We start from the raw sequence: 23,655 nt of genomic DNA on the forward strand, positions 1-23,655 counted from the left end.
CCTCGGCTGTCCCTGTGTTGAGAGAGCCTTCGCCCATATGGTGCCTCGGCTGTCCCTGTGTTGAGAGCGCCTTTGCCCATATGTTTCCCCAGGCTGTCCCTATGTTGAGAGTGCCTTGGCCCATAGGTTTCCTTGGCTGTCCCTGTGTTGAGAGAGCCTTCGCCCATATGTTGCCTCGGCTGTCCCTGTGTTGAGAGAGCCTTGGCCCATATGTTGCCTCGGCTGTCCCTGTGTTAAGAGAGCCTTCGCCCATATGTTGCCTCGGCTGTCCCTGTGTTGAGAGCGCCTTGGCCCATATGTTGCGTCGGCTGTCCCTGTGTTGAGAGCGCCTTGGCCCATATGTTGCCTCGGCTGTCCCTGTGTTGAGAGAGCCTAGGCCCATATGTTGCCTTGACTGTCTCTATGTTGAGAGAGCCTTGGCCCACATGCTGCCTTGGCAGTCCCTGTGTTGAGAGCGCCTTTGCCCATATGTTGCCTCGGCTGTCCCTATGTTGAGAGTGCCTTGGCCCATATGTTGCCTTGGCAGTCCCTGTGTTGAGAGCATTCATTCATTCACCCATGTGTGCGGGCAGCGCTGGATGGCTTTGAACACAGGCTAGATTTAAACGTGAATCTGTTCTACTGCAGGAGGATGCAGGAGAGGTGAAGGGACTGAAACAGACGCACAGAGGCGAGGGAGAGGAGAGGAAGGGGAGACAGGATAAATGTCCGAGTGATGGACGCAGACACCCGGGTGGAGGGGAGGGTGAGTGGAACTTAAAGATTAAACTCTGGGGAAATAACTGCAGCTTAAAGCAGCACCAATGCTAGTTTTTGGGAAAGTAACTAAGAGATCTGATCTCTTTCTTGCAAAAAATGGGCTCTTTGCGAAGTATTTCATATCTGCCCATCACTAAAAGCGCCGCCGCTTACTCAGCTCTTCTTCGCAGCAAGGGCCCTTCCCTCTGCTGGCTCAGCCTCCGTTTCCACTCCTTTCAACCTCTCTCCTTCCCCAACTCCTGGCAGCCCAGGTCAGATCAGATTTCACATTTATTGCAGTCGTTGAAACATTTGTGGAGATTAAAAACACTTTCTGCTCCCGCACCTGAAGTGAAAGGCCGCCTTCTCTGTGCACGCAGTAGAGGCGCCCGGGGGTCTGCTCAGCGCCCCGAGCAGCGCCCACCTCCGGGCGCCTGGAGTCTGGGCGCTGCAGCAACTTTTAAAGAGCATTTGTTGGTGAGGTTACAGTCAAGAAAGCAGGCTCAGTCAGGGGTCAGGAAATGCAGCAGGGCGGGCCTTTCAAAGTCGTGGCTCTATCAACACAGGCAATGTTTCAGAGCAGAGCTGAACCGGGCCCTGGGAAGATGGAGCGGTTTCACAACGGCCCAGTGCCTGTGCTAGGCGGGCTGGGGCAGAGTCCCTGACAGGGCGGTGCTGCTGTAATACCAGCAGCCGGGCAGGGACAGGGCGTGCTCTCGATTTGCTGTAAGTCGGACGATATTTCGGGGTGTTTGGCCAACGTTCTGCAAAGAAATTAGGTTAAAAAAGCCAGGAGTGAGGGAAGGGGGTCACATGGCAGCTGTGCTGTCGCCAGCCTCCACTACACTGCCAGCTAGCCTAATGTAAATGTGTACAACTAACATTTATCTATATATATATAAAAACGAATGTATGTCTGTTTGTCCTTTATGAATTACTACACCATTCATCCGATCGGCATGAAACTTTGGGAAGTTGTTGAGTACACTCCCGCGAAGGTTTCTGGCAAAAAATAAATAAATATATAAATAAATAAAATTTAAAAAATTGTTAAAAGTTGTTGAGTACACTCCCGCGAAGGTTTCTGGCAAAAAAAACACCCAAAAAAAAACATTTGTTAAATATCAGTCAGCCGCCCCCCCCCCCCCTTCGGCCTCCCAGGGCCCTCATAATCTTTCCAATACTGATTGTTTACATTTTCCGGTGCAACTCCTTTTGCAATGACCTTCAACAAAGCACAAGGACAATCGCTGCAAGTGTGTGGACTAGATTTGGAGAATCCGAGCTTCTCACATGGACAACTGGTTGTGACCAGCTCACGCGTCAGAAAACCTTCTGATTTATTTTTGTACGCACCAGACGGAAAAACAAAAAATACTGTGTATCCACAAGCACTCGAATAAATAAACAGAATTAAAACAACACTTTAAATTGTTTTCCATATTAAAATGAATAAGTTTCAATAAAAATTACACAATGTAAATTGAATGTTATCATAACAAGTTTCCTTAAATTTCCTTTCTTCTGAGATCGCAGCAACGCGCAACGGGTAAGCTAGTCCCCTATAAACTTTAAATGCCAGGACACTTTGCCTAAAAAAACTTCAATCTGTTCCCATAAGCCTTTGCAGCACCCAACTCACAAGTGGAAAAGTGCTCTTGACAGTACTCACATTTTAGGCCTCTCAGTGTGATTGGGGGGGGGGCTGGGGTCCTCTTCACTGGAGCAGCTGTGGGCTTGCTGCTGGAGGTCACCTGTTCTTTGAGATCAGCTCGTGTCTTAGTGCTGATGAGGCCCAAATGTAGTGTGAGAAAAGGAGCCCCCGGCTTGTGCTGGTAGTGCCCACGTGTAGTGTGAGAAGAGCAGGTTTTTTTTGCAAATCCGGGCGCGCTCACGGGAAACGTGTGCAGAGCAGCACCTGGCTTGGCGTTGGTGAAGAGGCGATTCGAGCCTGCTCGGTGGCACTTCTGCTCTCCACAGTCATTACAGCAGGTCCTTGCCGTACTGTTGTGTTCTCCCGGCTCTACAACGGCCGTGCCAGCTGTGCCATGCAGCGCTGCAGTCCTCTTGCCACCGAGGCAGCTCCGATGGAGTGTGCACTTTTTGCTTGCATCACACTGCCACGTGCAGGGGTCATTGCAACAGGGATTCGACGTCTACCGCAATGTGAGCCCGACTCAGGCACGCCTCCTGATAAGGAGCACAGAAGGGCTCAGAGGGAGCGAAACAGGTCACCCACACCTTGGAAAACGCCGCTATCTACTGGCAACAAGGCTCGTGCCGGTGCACGCACACATTCCCTTCAAGTGCGCAAAAGCAGGACATTGTGCAATGTAGAGATACGAACAGCGATGGTGACAGTGACTCTGTAACGGTGGTGAAGACTATTTCCACCGTAAACCTGTTTTTGGTGTGCGTCTATCTGTGGTGCTGCCTACAATGGGACTGGTGACATCTTTAGTTACATTACATATGACCTTAACAGGTGGCATTATTGATGGCACGAAGGGTGCAGTGTAGTATGTTAGGCCACGTGCTGTAATTTAAGGACGAATTGTTGTTAAGGCCTGTTATTTATTGGTGTAAATGTAGTGGTCCTGACCATTGCATGTCGGGTGCGGTGTATGGCTTGCACGGTGACAACTGTTCTTTTTTGTAGCAAACCATAACTGGCCAACTTCAAGAATGTTCAGTTTTAGTTTGTAATTAGAACTGGACTATAAAAGAGCCATCCGGTATAGAAACAATACACAAACACATTTGCACAAATATGTGGGTAAAAATCTGGGTAGGTGGCAACACCCACAGAAGATTATTCACCAAAATGCCTACGAGCTGTGGGTGTGGCCCCCGCCCCCTGACACCGAATGGCCCCACGGCATTGGCCTCTGCTCTCAGCTAAGAGTCCCTCTACAGCCCTCGAAGGAAATGACACTGAGTGGAAAAGGCAGAAAGTAAATATGGCTCCCGGGGTCCTGTTTAATGCCTGTTCCTGCTCTCGTGGCAGGGGGCAATGCCATGTGTGCCAGAAGCAGCCGGACACGTGAAGTGTCCTCAGTCTATGCGCGTGCACCCTCTCTTGGCCGGATTTTTCCTTTGCATTCTGGGACTTGTGGTCCTGTTTATCTCATTATACACCGAGGACTACCAGTCCCAGAATGCAAAGGAAAAACCTGTGCTGGAGCAGCTAGTGCCACTTGGATCTGGGAAACTTTGTAGACATCCATGCAGTCGTGCCACTGTGGCCCCCGGGGGGGGGAGCAGCGGGCCCCGTTGCCTCTGCTGGCCGCCCCCGGAGTCCCAGGCGCTTCGAGCCGCAGCCTTGGCGGTGCCACCCCCAGGCTCCCCGGTCCCCCCTCCCTCGGTCTCCGCAGCCGCCTCTTGGCCGCAGAACAAAGGCGGGCATCAAAGGCCTCGCGCAGGGCTGGCAGCGGGACAGGGGGTGTTTGCGCAGCGTGCCTATGAATGGGAGCGTGTGTTCGAAGGACAGCCGCCCTTTCAGGGCTTTATCAGTGGGACGCGGACGCATTATGTTCCCTCAGAAAGGGCACATCCGCCGCGCGCCCAAGGTGGCCCCTCCCGCCTCTGGGACCTGAGAAGGACGCTGCTGCGCCCCACCTGGAAAGGTGGCACCGAGGGCCAGGGATGACACCAGGTCCACGGGACACTGAGGCCCAGGTGTGACGGGCACAACGTCACACAGGGGCGTCAACAACAGGGCACGTCACAGGGAGAGCCATCAATGGCAGTCAAAGTGGCACCAGGGGCAAGAACCACCGACGACGTGCCACTGAGGGTGGACTACTGCAGATCAGGTGGAGGGGGTATGCCAACGATGGACAAAGTGCACAGAAGACATCAACGAGCAAAGTGGCATGGAGGGCCTGAAACTACAGAGCAGGGCCCAGGTTTGCAAAGAGTTTTTGTCCGGTTTGCGTTACTTTTGAACGCAACCCAACAGAAGCCTGCTGCTGGGAATTACAAACCAACGCAAATCACGAAGTGCGTTGGTGTGCGACCCGATGCTGTGCAGTGCCCATACTTTGCGCCAGTGGCTGGCGCTTGGGTGTTCCCAGGTACCCACCCATGGATGGGTTCAGTCACTTTTGGGAGGTGCTGGGAGCGTTGACTCGGACGGAGCTGAAATGTAATCCAACGCAGGTCCCTCTGAGGCTCTGGAAGAAATGTTTTCAAAAGTTTTCAATCTTTCTTCTGAAGCCCAAACAGCCACCGGAGTCTTTAAGGCCCACACAGATTCTCATGGTGCCAGGCAGAGGCCAACAGCACAGTCAAAGCCTACAAGCAGAGCCAGGCTCCGGGTTTCTGTGGCCATAAAACGAGTCTACGTCTCGCTGCGTGGCCATGACCAGCAGAGCCAAGCCCTGCGGAACTCTGCCCTCGACGAGAGTTTAAGGTGTATGCCAACCTGAAAATACACAACTCCAAACACGTTTGCTCCTTAGAACAGCACGCCGCTGGTTGTCTGCGTGCAAATCTGATGTGAAAAAAGGTAAAGTAGGTAGCTTAGAAGCTGCGCCTCCTCCGACACCTCCTGCAGATTCCTGCTTGCCCACTGCCACGTGCCCGCACTAACCCCAACGATAGGCCCCTCCGCCCGATCCCTTTAGGAGTTTCTTGCCTGCACTTTGCCAGTTGCCTGCTCCAATACTTCAAGAAGGTCGTTTCTTGCCCTTGGTTATATGCTTGCTCCAACACTACTACGTCTTGCCTGCGCCCTGTCACATTCTTGCTCCATTATTTACAGGAGTTTATTGCCTAAAACACTGCCACATGCCTCTTTCAACAACTCTAGGACAGCCTTGCCTGCTCTCACAAGCTTGCTCCACATCCAACAAGAAAACCAGGCTTGCACTCTGTTGCGTGCCTGCTCCGGCACATCTAGGAGATACAGGCCTGCACTCTCCATGTGCCTGCTACGGCTCATCGTGGAGACCCATGCCTGTACTCTGTCGCGTGCCTGCCTCAAACCCCGTGCAATGTATTGCACACCTCTCTCAAAAGCACTGCTTACAACAGATACTTGCCTGCACTGCGGTACAATGCGTGTTTAAGTGACCAATGCGCACGACTGCTCCAGGTGACACCTTCCCAGCAGTCTGCACACACGCCTGCCCTGCCTGTTCCAGGTGACGCCCCCTCCTCTGCCCCTGCCTCACACCCTCTGCCAGTCCATACCTGCCCCAATCACGGCTCTCACTAGAAGCTTCAAAAGGCGCCTTTAAAAGCAGCTGTTGAAATAACACGCATCACTCAAACGTGGCGCTGACCAAAGACCTGCACCGACGCACTCTTGTTTTCCAAGAATCCCGCTGCATTCCTGAGAGGAAACCTGCATGTGAAGGTCCGTGCACCGCCCCCCACTTACAGGCCCCTGAGTTACTGCTCCAGACGTAGCATCCCTCTGAGGGGTGAGTACAAATGCTGCCCGTCCAGATCCCTCCCCCCCTCCTCCGGACACGAGTCTCTTACAAGAACCTCTAATAAGGAGCTGAGAGGGTGTATTTTCAAACAGAGCAAGGAATAACAAGCATTTACAATGCAACGGTCTCGCCTTTGGAAAAGTTAGAGCTATTGGCATTGTAAATGACACAATTTTCATTTATGTGTTGGTTTTGAAAACAGAAAAACAAATGGCATTGTCATTTGCAATGCCAATAGCTTAATCTCTCGCAAATGCTACACACAAACACACAGACCCACACACACAGAGCCCTCCCCACACACACACATAGCCTCCCCACACACACACAGAGCCCGCCCCACACACACAGAGCCCGCCCCACACACACAGAGCCACACACACAGAGCCACACACACACAAAGCCACACACACACACACACACACAGAACCACACACACAAAGAGCCACACACAGAGCCACACACACACACAGCCACACACACAGAGCCACACACACACTCAGAGCTACACACAGAGCCACACACACACACACACACAGCGCCACACACACAGCGCCACACACACACAGAGCCACACACACACTCAGAGCTACACACAGAGCCACACACACACACACAGAGCCACACACACACACAGAGCCACACACAGAGCCACACACACACACAGAGCCCCCCACACACACAGAGCCACACACACAGAGCCACACACACACACACACACAGAGCCAAACACACACAGAGCCACACACACACACAGTCACACACACACACACACACACAGAGCCACACACACACACAGAGCCACACACACACACAGAGCCACACACAGAGCCACACACACACACAGAGCCACACACACACACAGAGCCACACACACACACAGAGCCACACACACACACAGAGCCACACACACACAGAGCCACACACACAGAGCCACACACACACAGAGCCACACACACACAGAGCCACACACACACTCATAGCTACACGCAGAGCCACACACACACACAGAGCCACACACACACACAGAGCCACACACACACACAGAGCCACACACACACACACAGAGCCACACACACACACAGAGCCACACACACACAGAGCCACACACACAGAGCCACACACACAGAGCCACACACACACAGAGCCACACACACACTCAGAGCTACACGCAGAGCCACACACACAGAGCCACACACACACACAGAGCCACACACACACACAGAGCCACACACACACACAGAGCCACACACACACACAGAGCCACACACACACACAGAGCCACACACACACACAGAGTCACACACACACACAGAGCCACACACACACAGAGCCACACACACACAGAGCCACACACACACAGAGCCACACACACACTCAGAGCTACACACACACTCAGAGCTACACACACACTCAGAGCTACACACACACTCAGAGCTACACTCAGAGTCACACACACACAGAGCCACACACACACAGAGCCACACACACACAGAGCCACACACACACAGAGCCGCACACACACAAACACACACACACACAAGTACACCTTATAAGCAGGTTCTAGAGGTTAGAGAAAAACGTAATAGGAGCTGGGCAACATCTTGTGAATCTGCGAGGGTGCTGGCACTCTGTGGGCACAAAAGAGGAATGGAGCAATGCAGGATGAGCTCCCAATAGCATGGGACGTGGGCGACACAGTGGATTGACAGAGAAGCGCTTCTTACACTCTGCAGACAGTTAAAACGCTGGGTGACTATGCGCAAATGTCTCTATTACGAGTGTGTCTATTATGGCCGCCATCTTAGAGTCAGGCCAAATCTGAAAGAAGCTCGATGTGATGGTAAAATAAGTTATAAAGTGGTGGTACCTTAACCGGAGACGGAGGCAGCTTAAATTGCTGTGAAGTGGCCGTTCTGATGGGTGATCCAGCGTGTAATTGATCCACATCACAGCAGGTCCTGCCGTCTCGTAAGTCTCCCAAACGGACGTCGATATCCAAGCCAGCTCGTCCATCTAAAGTCCGCACCATAGGGGTTCCGTCAAGCTCGGGCGGTGGTCTGCGTCGAAAGGCTCCTCACGGCGGCAGGCAAACAGAGGCGCTTGCCCCTAGCAGCCCTATAAGAGGTGAAGCGTGTTGAAAGGGCTCGCTTATGCAGGAGGTTAGAGAGCGAGGAAAGGCACCAGCAGCCCTGCCCGTGGGGGCATTCAGGGAGAACCTCACTCCGGTGCCCATTAGTTCCCTCGAAAAACGGCAACGAGGGGGAGCATGTCCCAGTCCGAGGGAGAGCGCGACCAGCGATGGGGTGGCGTGCCTGACGCTGGGAGCACCTCGTCTCCGAGCCTCTGGTGGTGAAGGAGTCGCTTCTGGAGCAAAGAGGCAGGAGTGACCGGTCGCCTGAGGACGGCTCGGGGGGCCTGGTCCTGGCGCGGAGCAGTGAGGCCTGCGCGGTGAAGGAGTGTCGGGTCGTCAGGGGTGAAAAACGGCAACGAGGGGGAGCATGTCCCAGCCCGAGGGAGAGCTCGACCAGCGATGGGGTGGCGTGACTGACGCTGGGAGCACCTCGTCTCCGAGCCTCAGGTGGTGAAGGAGTTGCTTCTGGAGAGAAGAGGCAGGAGTGTCCGGTTGCCTGAGGCGGCTTTGGGGGGCCCGGTCCTGGCGCGGAGCGGCGATGCCAGCGCGGCGAAGGAGTGTCGGGTCGTCAGGGGTTGTCTCCGACAGTAAAAAACTTCAATAGTAGTCTGATGTTGGTGGAGTTAGTTTTTTTGTAAAATTAGGGGTGGATGGCCGGGTATGCAGCAAGATTATCACTGATTTTAGTAATCCCTGACCCGGGCTTAAACGGACACCGGTCGGACCACGCCATGAACACCACTGTGTTTCTACGAGGCCAAGCACAGAAGAGACTGAGAAACGCCCTGTCATTTTCAGACTGGGGGGCGTGTTTTTCTTTCTCCCCTCTTCTCTTTTGGCTGGAATGTAAACAACGGGCGTGTTTTTGACTTCTTGTTTACCATTTCAGCCAATGAAGAAGAGGGTAGACCAAACCTAAAAAACACGCCCTTCAATCCGAAACAGGCGGGGCTTAGAGCGAGGCAATGACGACACTAAAACCTATTCTCCAATGGCTGGCTGCCATTTGGGAGGTCAGCCAATGGAGAAGAGGGACGGGGTTTACCCTCGCTACTCATAGTCATTAATTATCGCCGGCGAGTTTGCGCATGTGCGCAGCCTACGCCAGTCATGACCTAAAAAGGTGGGCTTCTTTTAAACCTCATCCAAAAACAAAACATTTGGAAATTTACTAGAAGAGAATACCCAAAGTGCCACCCTAGTGATGAGTCTCAGGATCATAAAAATGCAAAATAAAATTAAAAGTGGCTGGAAATTCTATTAGGACCACATTGTGTGAAATCTGTGCTTTACCGCCCTTGAAGGTTCAATGTTAATCCTTCGCCTGAGGCATGTCGCTTGTGATGCTGAGCCCGCAGGCTAAGATTATGGCTCAGTTCCCCAGGGGAGGATGAGCCCGTGAGTGAGCTGTGTAAGGCTAAGATGGTGCCTCAGTTACCCAGAGGAGGCTGAGCCCGTGAGTGAGCTGTGTAATGCTAAGATGGTGCCTCAGTTCCACAGAGGAGTCTGAGCCCATGAGTGAGCTGGGTACGGCTAAGATGGTGCCTCAGTTCCCTGGAGCCCGTGAGTGAGCTGTGTAAGGCTAAGATGGTGCCTCAGTTCCCCACGGGATGATGAGCTTGTGAGTGAGCTGTGTAAAGCTAAGATGGTGCCTCAGTTCCCCAGGGGATGATGAGCCTGTGAGTGAGCTGTGTAGGGCTAAGATGGTGCCTCAGTTCCCCAGAGGATGCTGAGCCCATGACTGAGCTGTGTAAAGCTACGATGGTGCCTAAGTTCCCAGGGGGGAAGCTGAGCCTCTGAGTGAGCTGTGTAAGGCTAAGAAGGTGCCTCAGTTGCCAAGAGGAGGCTGAGCCCGTGAGTGAGCTGTGTAAAGCTATGATGGTGCCTCAGTTCCCCAGGGGATAATGAGCCAGTGTCTGAGCTGTGTACGGCTAGGATGATGCCTCATTTCCCCAAGGGATGCTGAGCCCGTGAGTGAGCTGTGTAAAGCTAAGATGGTGCCTCAGGTCCCCAGGGGATGTTGAGCCAGTCAGTGAGCTGTGTAAGGCTAAGATGGTGCCTCAGTTCCCCAGGGGACGCTGAGCCCATGAGTGAGCTGTGTAAGGCTAAGATGGTTCCTCAGTTCCCCAGGGGATGCTGAGCCCGTGAGTGAGCTGTGTAAGGCTAGGATGGTTCCCCAGAGATGAGCACAGAAACAGAGTTCACTTCTGACAAGCAGTGCTCTTACCTGCAGAGTGATTTGAGGGCGTCCTGGTCCAGGAAGCTGTGGTCCTTCTTCACGGAGTCGATGTTGAGGGGGAACCGAGATTCTGCAGAAGAGAGAAGGGAGGTAAGGCTAGGTCAACAGAAGTGCTGCAGGTAACGTTAGTCAAACAAGTTCTACAGCTGATGTCATTCAAGCAACTCCTACAGTCCAGTCCAGCCTAGGTGGGGGCAATCCATGTGTGCTGGAAGTGAAGGTTAGACCTCCACAAGTCCTTCAGCTAAGGGCTGCATAACTAAAGTACTGCAGCTAAGTGCTGCATAACTATAGTGCTGCCACTAAGCTTAGCTAAGCAAGCCAACAGCTTTATTAGCTAGGCCAACTGAAGACCAGCCGCTAGTTAGGCCAACTCAGACAGGACCCAGAGTGGCATTTTACGCAAACATACGTCCTGCAGCTAAGTTTAGTGTAACAAGTCCTACAGCTGGGGTTCCTCAGACAAGTTCCACAGCTACGCATGGGCAGGACAACGCATGAGTGCCAGAGGTAAGGATTAGGCCAGCACAGGTCCTGCAGCTAATGTTACACACAGAACTGATACACTTTCCATAGCAGTACCCTATATCTCATCTTATACACCCTTCAAGATATCATCTACCGCCACTGTCTGACTCATCCCAAACCTCTTTCGACTACGATCCTCAAAATAACCCTTTCTACTCTTCCCTCCTCTACCACTCCTTCAGATCTCCCAAACAAGCCTCTCTAAACCCTTCCTCTGACTCTTCCCACCTCCCCTCTACTCATCGCAAACCTCCTCCTGCTGCCACGATCTCAAAATAAACACTTTCTAGACCCTTCCCCCTTCTATCCCTCCACTATCCTTTTCAATCCAGCTAACAGACTCACCTGTCCACCGCATACATTTATTTCCTTACACTAGTTTACCACTAATCCTGTTTGGGTTCTGAAGTAGCGTGCTCCTCGCCAAAAAAACACTTTGATGCCCCATCAGGGGTACCAAGCGCTACATTAATGCAAAACCTTCCCTCTTCTATCCCTCCACCATCATTTTTCAACACAAATAGGAGGCTCACATGTCCACTGCTCAAATTATTTTTTGTATTTCCTCATACTAATTCACCAATAATCCTTTTTGGGTAACGGAATAACATGCTACTGGGCAAAAAGCGCTTTGACGCCACATCAGGGGTAGTAAGCGGTATGTAAATGCAATTACAATTACATATTCTGCAGCTAAACCTAGCGTAACCTAAACACTTCAGCTAAGATTAAGCCAAAAAAACACCTACAGTGAAAGTCAGCCAATCAAGTACTACGACCACGGTTAGGTCAACCCATGAGTGTCAATGCTAAAGGATAGACCAGCAAAAGATAAGAGTAGGTTCACTAGGAGTCCAGGAGCTAAGAGTTAGTCCAATACATGTTTCCAGGAGCCAAAGGTTGTTCCTACACACGAGTCCATGAGCTAAAGGTTATTCTAAAAAATGAGTCCTGAAATTAACATTAGGCCAAGACATGGGCTTTTAGTAAAGATTAAGCCAAACAAATGAGTTCCAATGTTAAAGTTTGTTCATGAGTACATGTAACAAGGTAGACAAACACTTGTGTCTTATAGCTAGGGCCAGGCCCACGCATACAGGTTGGAGTTCAGCTTAGGTGCATAAAGGTGTCCTGTAGCGAAGTTTAATCCAATGCAAGAGATTTGGAGGTAGATGTAGGTAAATAAAGATGTCCATGCAGGAGGTTCGGCCAAGGCAAGAGACTTGAAGCTAATGATCGGTCAAGACGTGGGTCTACAATCGTCCTTGCACAGTTATGGAGCAAGTGGGCCAGTGTGCGGTGCTGATCAGACCAATGCTCATGTACCCAAAAGGACTAGAAAGATGAGTCGACCGAGGGAGTGACTCAAGTTTGGGTGAATGCCTCATTGTTTGAACACATCTGAAAGTGGCCTAGATGACATTATGTAGTAGGGAGCTGCCCCGGTCTCTGGCAGCTCCATCAATTGTTTGTATATTTGCTTTCAAAATTATTAGCTTCTTCCGCGTTTCAAGCTAATTGTTCATTGTTCGAATGGCGGCCAATGCAAGACGAAGAAGTCTCTCTCATGTCCACTCATGCAGCGACTGCATGTCTCCCAGATGTGCAGTGTAGAGGTCGGTCCAGTGGTCAGGACCAGGCCACAGTCCGAAAGAGTGCGTAAGAGTCCAGGGGTGCTCAGATAGTGTACATATTTGATTAATGGCATGAATCTGGATACGAAAAGTATCTAAGCACTTTACTAAGAAATATTTCTTGTAACAGAAGCATCTGAACGTGGGGACATGCGCATAGAATAATATGGTATGCAGGGTCTGGCTAGAAAATGATTGCCATGCAGTGCACTGTGCACTTTTTTAAACAGAATATCTACATGCAATTGGAAACAAGCATGAAATATATATATATATATATATATATATATATATATATATATATATATATATATATATATATATATATATATATAAAAATACTTGTGGGGGCCAGCACCCGGGAAGGAATGCACAGGGCTGCATTGTATACGAGCATTGGCAAAGCCAACACGTCTGGCTTGCTGAGTCTGCCGGAGAGAGTTGCGTTCATCAGGAGGGGGCTGACAGCCTCTGGTGTGACCAAGTATGCATAAGGAATTAACTTGTCACATCACCAAAGCAATGAAGTAAAGTCAATGACACAGTGCACCTATCCGTAAAATGCAGTGGTCCTACATTGATCACACGCGTGCTTGCTTACTGCTCATGGACCCAACACTTTCCATATTGAGGGTGGCTTTTTATAACTCCAAGTCACCAGGACACAATGTTTCCAGACTGGGGCTTGCAGTTTACAAGGAATCGTTGGAGCACAGTTTGGAAAGCAAGCAGCTGCAGGCCTTCCGAGTATGCGGATCCATTTCCTACTGTTTCACTGTTCCAAGATTGGGGTAGCACCATAGCTCCTAGAGGTACGAAGGAAGGCACTTCAGAGTTCCACCCCATTTGATCACTCCACTCAACTTGGTATCAAAGAGGAAGAGACAAGGCAAGCTTGCTTCATGAATAGATTTTAAATTGCAAACGACTTTATGATTAAGGCTCCCAGTTTTCACAGATTTTTACAGATAAATATGAACAGAAAATGTGTCTTCTGGCTGTATGAATGTTTAAAAGCAGAAAATACAGAAAATTGTTATTCTTGTGAGTAAATCTCCATCCTGCCCACATAAATTACAGGCCAACAGATGAGAAGCTACAAGCAAGAGAAGTTAAAAACAGGATGAGATTTCCTTAAATACAGGCATATGTTGGCAGACATTTATACATAAAGTTAACATTTACCTGTGGGTGTAGCGATTTGTTATATTGGTTTGCTTAATTTTCTAAAACGCGACAGGCATCAAAGTATAGGTGCATGCTTGTTAGGTAAATAAATGTGGAAATATATGATTTTATGACTACATTTTTTCTCAAAACAAACAGGTATAAATAATAACACAATAGCCCAAAAATAAATGTGGATAAATACAGGAGGAAATGTAAAAAATGAATACCATAAAACCGGGAGCGCTATTTATGATAAAATTATGAACAGATGCACAACTGATATTTGTTGTCCCAGTCCCACCCAAAACTGCCCTTCTTTGATCCTAGGTCTAGAGGAAGGACCACATTCCACCATAGTCAGAGCCCGGCTACGAGCACTCACCTACATCACCACAATATTACTTGTGGTTGTGGTGCAGGAGCCAGCAGCAGAAACCTCTGCCCACACGGATGCCCACTCACAGCATGGATCAGAGTGTTTTCTTATCGGTGTTCTATCACACACAAACACATGGCGCTACCAAAGTCTAGCAGCTGGAATATCAACTGCCGATATATTGTCAAGGTAAATATATAGACACAAATACAACCAGTCACAACTAACTTGAAAATATTTATTGTCACAATATTTTGGTAGTAGTCAATAGTCTGGCTACAATATTGCGGTAGCGTGATATTTAAAAGTCGACATTCGGGTGGTATACCTTCTCTTATAGAAAATACACACTCTTCGGTAGGGACACCCATTGTAAAGCAGTTACATTGTCGCAGTAGGCAGCCATGCTGCATATTCTCATGGCAGCTCTTACAGCTGGTACCCACAATTTCTGTGAAGCCCACTCACTCTTATGACATGTAATCGCGTGACAAGGTTTGCCGGTTTTATAGGAGATAGCCTTACAGGCAAGACAACCACTTTTCAATCTGGAAGGACCACAGCCTTGCAGGAAAGTGATCGTGACTGCGGATGATGAGCCCTTTGTTGTCTTTCTTCTATTTTTATGAATTGAATAAAAACAAAATGGCCGTCGAGTTACTGTGTGCTAGCACCACCAAACTTCCAGGGATGTGAAGAATGCCTCTTCCATTCCTCTAGCAACACAGAGTGACCTACTCATCCCACATACTCAAACAAGACTATACACAGACACACATAGTTAGGCAGTCGGTAAGGCATGCCAGATCCACCCACTTTAGCGAGTGCCCTTGGTCCTCAGATTAACCATTGCACAATATGGCATTGTTCATTTACTCTTTCTGTCTCCACCACGTTTGCTGCCTCGTGCATTCACAAAACAATATTTCTTACTGTCTCGAGTCCTTCCAACCAGGCTTAGATAATGATCTTGTTTAGAAATAGTCTACAACTGCAATGTCTCTAACAGTTACGCACCTCTCCTTTACTCCTCCAGGTTTTAATTCTTGAATCCCTCCTCATATGATCTTTACATTTAAGACTAGTCTTGCACTGTGCCCAATCTATCGTTTATTTATGTCTTATTGAATAAAAAACTGCTAAGAAAATTGCACAGAACCATTAAGATTGGTTAAGACCTCTAGAGGGGGGGAGGGGTTAACAATTATTTATTGTCTGCCCTGCAATGATTGGTGCAAGTCCCACGAAAAGTCGGGTCATGACAGAACGGGTGATTAGCAGATGCCAATGCCCAGTAGCACTGACAACTTGGATATTAGCACCACTCTAACACACTGTCTGCTTCACCTTCCTGCCACTGAACCTCCCACAGAGGGCTGAGCACAGACTAAGGACCCAGCTGGATGGGGCGAATGTCCCACTCCGGACAGGTGCCGGACACTTAGCATGCACTGCCATCTTGGAATTCATGTGTGGAGATAGATCTTCCCATTTTTAGAGGGAGGATGGTGTGCAGCTGAATATACCTCAGTGTGGCAGGGCTGTGCTCACTGTCTGCTCAGCAGCACCTTTCTCTTTGGACTTTGAGTGGGTCCTGCACTTTGGAATTGATCTAACCTTCTGAGGCAACCAGAAGCACGCAGTCGCAGTGCGGCGCATACACAACTTCTTCCGTTACTATGCCGTCTCCTGCACATGCACCGCTGGGGTTTCAGCATAAGTGCAAGCTGTGGCACTTTTTTCTGGTGAGGGGGACTGTCCCCATGTTCATGGGGTTGCGCTCAGTGTATAAAAGTGCCTGTACTTCATGGGACACCTTTATGCAATACAAAGAGGACAAGGCCTTGCAAGGCATCTTGTAGCGCCTGAAAAAGAGAACTTATCCGCCGGGGACAGTTTTAATGAGGCTTCATCCTAAAGGTCCCCAAGAAGCCAAACAGAGCTTGTCCAAATCTCCTATAGGGCGTCTTCACTCCTTGTTGCCATCAATGCATGGTCAAGGCCGGAGGGGAGATGATTGAAGAAGTCAGGGAGAAAAAAAAGCGTCCCTACCCTCGCTTTGCAGATTTCTCGCTATGAGGGGATATGGAAGTCTCGGCGTCAGACAATCGCTGGCCTCGCGCTTGGCCATGATGCCTCGTTTCCCGCCATTGTTCTCGGCCTTCCCTTTCAGAGCCGAGCCAAGGTTGAAGGCCCTGGGAGCCGGCCATGGAAACGACAGATGGGCTGTCAGCGGTAAACAACAATTCTCCCACGGAAGACCTGTGTGGTGACAGGGGAAGGGTGTGAAGGCCGAACTCCTAACAAGCAATAGCCTTATTCGCGACACTTGGCCAGGGTTACGGTTGTCCATGAGAGCTGTGCAGGAAATTTACAGAGAACTGGTCAAATTGAGTGAGTGTCCCAGTTCCAAAGTTGGCTGCACAGTTCAGAGACTGCACGTGGACTCCCTTTGGAGATCAGAGTTCTGCATACACATGAAACACACTCAAGTGTTTGTACCCAACAAGATAATGGAGTTTATGTAGAGCTTCAAGCTCCTGAGGAGACAGCAATGTTCGCAAGTGCCCAAGGCTGTTAGCAGGCCCTTACCATGTAGGCCACCTCCAGCGAGTCCTGACTTCCCAGCCACAGACCCCTTGTGATCTGAGACTTGTAGTTTGATTTTACCATTACAGCATGGGTTCAAAATCCCAGCATGCTTCGGGTTGATATTGTAGCATTCGCTTGTCAGGTTTGCAAAACATAAAAGGACAACATGGAAGTCATTTGGAACCAGAAACCCCCTCCGCCGCTTCAGCGGTAGACAATATCAAGAACCCTTCATCGCCAAAGTGCCCACCGGGGAGAGACATCTGAAAAGGGGGAGTATTTACCAAAGCAATCGGTCAAGAAACAATGGAAGGTGATGGGCAAAGGCTCTGTATAGGGATTTTATTTACAGGCACTGGAATAGATATGTGAGGAATTTTTATACATATAGAATATAGGCTTGTTGCTAAGGTTGAATGTTGTTGTTTGAAGTAGATGACTCAGAGCTGTGAAGATAGAGGAAGAAGCTGGAGGTACCTGTTCTTTATCTTTTACAATAAAGACTACTTTCTTCATATCTTGCGTGGAGAAGATCTTTACATTGGCGACGAGGATGGGATCCGAACCCACGCATGCAGAGCACAATGGATTAGCACATTTGACAGTAGCGTATATAAACTACCTGAATCAACTAACATCCTGACATCATTTAAATCTTTACTAATAGTGCAATGGTGTTTTTCTAATTTGTCAGTACTCTCTGTGGTAATGTTATTTTCCATCACTCCACTGTAATTAACTTCATCAGGACTACTAATGTCATCCACACATAAAAACAATTCATGTACACTTTCACAAGAATCATCTACTTCTTGTACATATTGCGTCTTGGTCCTGCACGCTTTTGCAAGGTGACCTCTCTTGCCACATGGCCAGCAAATAGCGTTCCTACCCATTCCCATACTGCTGGAAGCAATATGACCTGGCGCCCCACAACGATAACATTTCACAACACCTGATGTATTCATTCCAGGAATAGCAATAGTGCTACGAGGAGCTTCATTTGTTTTGTTAAAAGGTCTAAATTGGGATTGCTTGACTTCGAGATTTTTTAGCAGGTCGCATGGCCTTAGTCTCATCAATGCATGCATGGATATCAGACCCCTTAACACTTAGATCCTTTGAAAGAGAATCTTTTGACAATTTTGAATTACTACATTTGTCCATCTCTTTTATCCACAAGTCAGTGTGTTCAAGACCTTTGGTTATCTCTATTGCCTCCTCCAATGTAGAATCTTTGATGAGCAATTTCTCATGCACTCTTTTATTATTTGTGCATCTTCCTATTTGATCACGTATAAGAGAATCACCTAAATTCTCAAAACGACTAAAGGTAGACTAAAAGGTATTTGAAATTTGGCTACCTTTATCTGCATGAATCTTTTGGGTTTCATATATTTCCATAGGTCACTGTCTCCTGTGTATTAACATAATGTATTTGTGTTTGTTTGTGCCCTTGCTTCTGGGGCAGCATCTCACCCAATGGCGGGCCTTGTAAGATCTTTGTTGACTGGTGGCTGAAAGAAAGCATTCAATTCTAGGAAAAATTTATGTAGAAGCTTACACGACCAAAACCCATCAGAAAAGATGAAATACGCACCCTCATAGAGCTGAGCATACTGTGGGAACCCGGCCGCGCGCAGCCAGGAGCACGCTTTCTTCGCCTCCCGTTCTGAAATCAAAGAAAGGAAGTCATTTTAAAAACACAGGAATATTGTTACAATTGTTAAATGTCTTTAAAAAACATCAGCATTTACATATTACATAAAGGAGAGCGAACATGGTTCCAATATTTGTTGTACTGCATTTTGTTTCCTATATCATCTGACTTAGCGCACCACTAAAGGACTACACAACTTATGCATGTTGATATGCAATCATTTGTATATTTCAATATCGCTATGAATTATGGATTGACAATATCACACATTTGCGCAGAGAATGTTGATGCCTTCACTCTGACCCATTCACCTGTTGAATTGAGTGGTGTGGGGAGCAGCCAATGCTATCTCCAAAGGTCGTTACTAGGAAGGAAAGTAGCATAAAGACACCAGTGTGGTGTTGGGCAGCATGGATCCATTATACAGTCACATGCTGTGCTTATCACCACCCTCCTGTGGTCTGGCTTGGAAAACGTGCCTTGTTAGGCTCACTAAAGTTTGTTGTGTCCTACACTATACACTCTTCTTCCAGTAGCTGTGTGTTTTTCCAGCCAATTTTGACGCAAATGAGGTCAGGAATAAACATGCAACACACTGCTGTTACAGGTAGCTTATTTCATAAACACTTACTGGAATCTGGGACCACAACCCTTCATTAGAACAAATAAACATGTCAGGGCTGAAGATGAATTTCTCAGAAGAGCCGCGTCCACCATGACAGGTAACTGCAAGAATCAACCGGGCAGAAGGCATGCATATATGTCTGCAGAGGTTCTACGAGGCATCAATTGGCAGAAACCCGCCAACCAACACGGGCCTAAGTGTCACCGCCAGCATCAACGTAATGCTTAAAAGAGCTACACCGACAAAAGGACCTGCTGAAAGGAGTTTAAAGATGGACTTAACTGTAGGAAGTGAAGGTTGGAGGCATCTAAATGGAAACCAAAACAGTCAGATAACTCAAGAAAGAGAACGATGCAATGAGGTAACGGGTGGGAAAACTAGCGCACTCCAAGCAGGAACGCGAATAATCAGGAAGAATGGATGGGTAAAGTTGTGATAGGGTAGACAGAGAGCAGAGACAGTAAGAAGAGAAAGAAAGAGTTGGGGAAAGGAGTGAAAGCGATATTAGACTGCGTCTTACTGTTCATTGTTGGATAGACAGGGCAGGTCGCAAAGCAATACTATATAGCAGTCATGGACATTCAGAAGGTAACTTCACCCCGGATAAATAGATTAATTGCATCCTCCTGACTCTAGGCAATTTTAGGAATTATCTTAGCAACCACAATGAAGGGGTTAGTCTTATGGTCGCAAATTATTCAACTTTTTGTCTGTAACACCTTTCAGGGCCTAGGATCCTTTGTACTAAAACTGTGGTCCGATGAGCAGCTCCAACTCGCCTATCGAGATTTTGCAACCACTAAATTATTTTTGGAAAGTTACTTCGAAAGCATTGGTGAATACCCCGAATCGTGCAAGTTGCGGGTGATCCTGGAAAACTTTATAAGTCACACTAGGTCTCATATAGTGAACAATGTCACAAATAATCCTCATCAAATTGATGATGTGACAATGAGTCCCATATAGCAATTGTTGTTACAGTGTCGCTAATCTTGTGAATGACGTCACAACAATAGGTCTCACTTGTGAATGATGTTGTAATACTTCACATTTAGTCTTTGGCCATGCCACTCTTCCAATTCTTGCCACCGCCCTTGCTGCCCTCTACAATTTACAGCGCCATATGGCACGAATGACCATCACACCCATCTACCCAAGTACCTAGCACACCATCATGAGAGAACAACAAAATACAAATCCTTATGTTTCACACAACAATCACGGATTCTTAGAATTGTATTGGGGACATTTTTTTGAGATGCCATTCAAATGCTGACATGGTTTCCTTTTCATATCAACATATACTTCTAATGCTGCTCATGTTTTGCTAAATAAGGCAGGTATCTCGTGGCTATGTGATTATTTTGTCATCAATCGTCATAATAACCGAGATGCTATGATTGATACTGTGCTAGTTTACAATTAGGCCTTGGTGAACCACGGTTTTCCTTATATGGCCATCGTTTCCTCCGACAGCAATTACGCACAACTCTAAGTCGGTGAACGTGGTATAGACGGCTGTGTCCTGTGTGTCATGTGTGGGGATCGCGACAAGAAAGATTAGAGTTTGTAAAGGTGGGATGCTGTATTGCGCTTGGTACCCAATGCTTAAATAGGACGAGGCGGGGAGCGTGCTGTCAGGAGGTGGGACAAAGAAACCAGGATGCCAGTGTTGCCAAATCATGCCTGGAGGGCAAGGGGCGGCCTGGAATATTGGGGGTAAAATCTCTCAAAAGCTACCTAAGGGGGCCCCTCAGATGGGTGCCACCATCCGAGAGGAGGAAGGAAGTAGAATCACAAACAGAATGGAGAACCAACCTACAAGAGACTTCCAATCTGTTTGGGTCACTCTAAGTAAGGCTATCTATCTGGGGACACCCCTGATCTGCTGGACTTTATTCCATCCTAAAGAACTTGGGTGAGGGGTCTGTGTGAATCTCAAGAGATGGAATAAGAAAACTAGAAGCAATGATCCCCTACTTCTGACATGGAGACGTCTTAGGACGATCAACTTTTGCCTAATCCACGATTCGGGGCTCATTTCTATTGTTAAATGCTTTGTTTTTGAAAGAGGTTTTTAGCTATACTGGAATGATTTAAAACAGGCTCAGTAAAAAAAACTGAAATAAAAAAAAGGTAGAGACTGCTAGTATAGCTAGGACAACTACACAAAAAAACAAAAATTATCAATAAAACAAATTAACAACACTTAAACCAAAATACACATATGCAACTAAAATATAGACAACATAACTATATATGTAGGTTTCTCTTGAGAACTACAAAAAACACAATTGATGGACAGAATGCAGAACAATGTCTTACATTCACCCCAGTACAAAGATCTGGGCCTAAATCCATCGTTTTTTTGCACTCCACTCCACCGTAGATCAGACAATGGCTATATGCAAATCAGCCTTGACCCTGTGCCTCATGGGAACAGTCCAGCCCGAAATACCAAGCCATGCCTTTCCTAGACCGGAATCAAGCATCCAAGGACCGGTTTCTGGCTATCAGCCTTCTTCGCCTGGATAGCTTGACTCCAGTGATGTGTATGGAAATGATAGTTTTTTGATTAACAAGAGCGAGAGAGGAGCGAGCAGAAGAAGGAAACCCTTAAGTCTGAGAAGAACAATAAAGCATTTCTATTTAAATCAACTAATCTGAGGTTTGGGGACAGTTGCAAGTAATGCTATAGTCATCATGGATCCGGGCATTGACTGCTTTTAATGGCTGTTTCCCTGCATTGTGCACCTTTGCCTTTATTTGGGAAGCCGTGTTAAGGAAATAACAATTGTGAATGCTCCCATCAGAAAGCAATAATGCTCAAACAAAAAGAACCTATCACCAAGAAAAACAAACTACAAAAACAGAAAATATAATTATAAGAAAGATCTAGTAAAGTAAAAGAAAATACAAGAAAACAGAGTGAAAATAAAACAGCTATATGGAAGAGTGAGAAACTAAACAGAAATTGTACATAACTTTATAAAAACACATGAACTACAACAAAAAGCACCAATCTGTAAACCCATTGCACCCATAGGAAAAAACAAATCAAATATATTTGTTTCTAAAATGCTAAGGAAGCAACCAACTACAGGAAAAGTCATTAATTAATATAAATACAAAACTATAATAAACTATATGACAATCATGAAAAGGGAACATATATTTACAAAAAAAAAAGTATACAATGATGAGAAGAAAAATCAATAACAAAAACAGAAACACTAAAAATCAACTATCTGAATATACAAATGAATTATATGGAAAGACAGAAATATAAACTGTAAGAAACCCCCAAACGTAAATAAAGATAATTAATCATGAGGACAATTGAGAAACTGGAGGAAAGAACAAAACATATATAAATAAGATGCAGCAGCTGTATGAAAAGACAATACAACTATATAAAAACAGAAAATAACATTCCCTAAGAAAAACACAACTAAAATGTGTTAGCCAGCAACTATACGAGTTGAAAAGGTACTATCACCAGAAAGAAAAGTAACGTGAATGGACTATTTCAGTACATACCAGGATACACCAATGAAAGAGGGGGCCTAATCGATGCTTAGAGAGGAGCACCCACTGTATTGTAGGAAAGGACAAAATGACAATAGAAATACAGACAGATTTGTGCAACAACCGCAGTTTTAGTTCTCTGGAGTGGAGGTGTCTGGATGCTTGGTGGACTTGAGATGCAACTGTTGAGGTAGGTGGGGCCTGAGTTGTGTATTGGCTTGAATGTGTGTATAGGTGGAGTCCCAAAGTGCTGTGCTCTACCTGAAAATTGCTATTTCGGTCTTCCGTTTTAGACAGTCAGTCTTTATCCAGTGGAGGATTTCAGTCATGCTGGGGCAGTGTTATCTAGTGCCTTGAAAGTGTGGGTGAGGAGTTTGAACTGTGCTCGTTTGTGAAAGGGGAGCCAGTGGAGCTCCTTCCGGTGTGGTGAGATGTATTTGTGGCATGCAAGATTGAGAGCGATTCCGCCCACTGAAATCTGAATGGTCTGCAGCATTCTGATGAGTTTTTGTTGATCCCGGCACAGAGGGTGTTCCTGAGTCCTGAGGTCCAGATTGCTTGTGACCAGGGCGTGATGACAGTTTTTCAGGTGCTGATTGGGAGCCATTTAAAAATCTTCCTCAACTTCTTTAGGGTACGGAAGCATGAGGCAGTAGCAGCATTTACTTAGATGGGTTTGTCGAGTTTGTTGTCAAGGTTCTATGTGAGAGTGGTGTGGTTGGGTGTCAGTCCTATCTTGGTTGACCACCAGGTACAGTGCCACAGTGATGTGCTCTTCCCAAAGATTATGATTTTGGTCTTGTTATTGTTCAGCTTTAGGCAGTTGGTCTTTACCCAGTGAGCGATTTCAGTCATGCAGCATTGAACTTGATCCGGGTGCTGGGTGTCTTGCCCATGATGGAGAGAACGAGTTGCATATTGTCAGCGTAGGAGACGACATTGATGTTTTGAGAGCGGATGATGCGGACTAGGGGGATCATGAATGCATAG

General features: G+C 47.5%; 1 protein-coding gene across 4 annotated transcripts in view; it reads right to left on the bottom strand.

The window, feature by feature from the left end:
* STARD8 (StAR related lipid transfer domain containing 8) overlaps positions 1-23,655 on the bottom strand; it is a 565,518-nt gene that overhangs the window by 42,332 nt on the left and 499,531 nt on the right. For all 4 annotated transcript variants that reach the window (XM_086918342.1, XM_086918343.1, XM_086918345.1 and 1 more), the window contains 2 exons: positions 18,453-18,524; positions 10,541-10,622 (listed from right to left, as the gene is read on the bottom strand). In XM_086918342.1, the coding sequence (XP_086774468.1) occupies positions 10,541-10,622; positions 18,453-18,524 (154 nt within the window). The remainder of the gene's footprint in view (positions 1-10,540; positions 10,623-18,452; positions 18,525-23,655) is intronic.

The sequence above is a fragment of the Lissotriton vulgaris genome, chromosome 4_1, assembly GCF_964263255.1.
Source record: "Lissotriton vulgaris chromosome 4_1, aLisVul1.2, whole genome shotgun sequence".
Classification (NCBI taxonomy): domain Eukaryota; kingdom Metazoa; phylum Chordata; class Amphibia; order Caudata; family Salamandridae; genus Lissotriton; species Lissotriton vulgaris.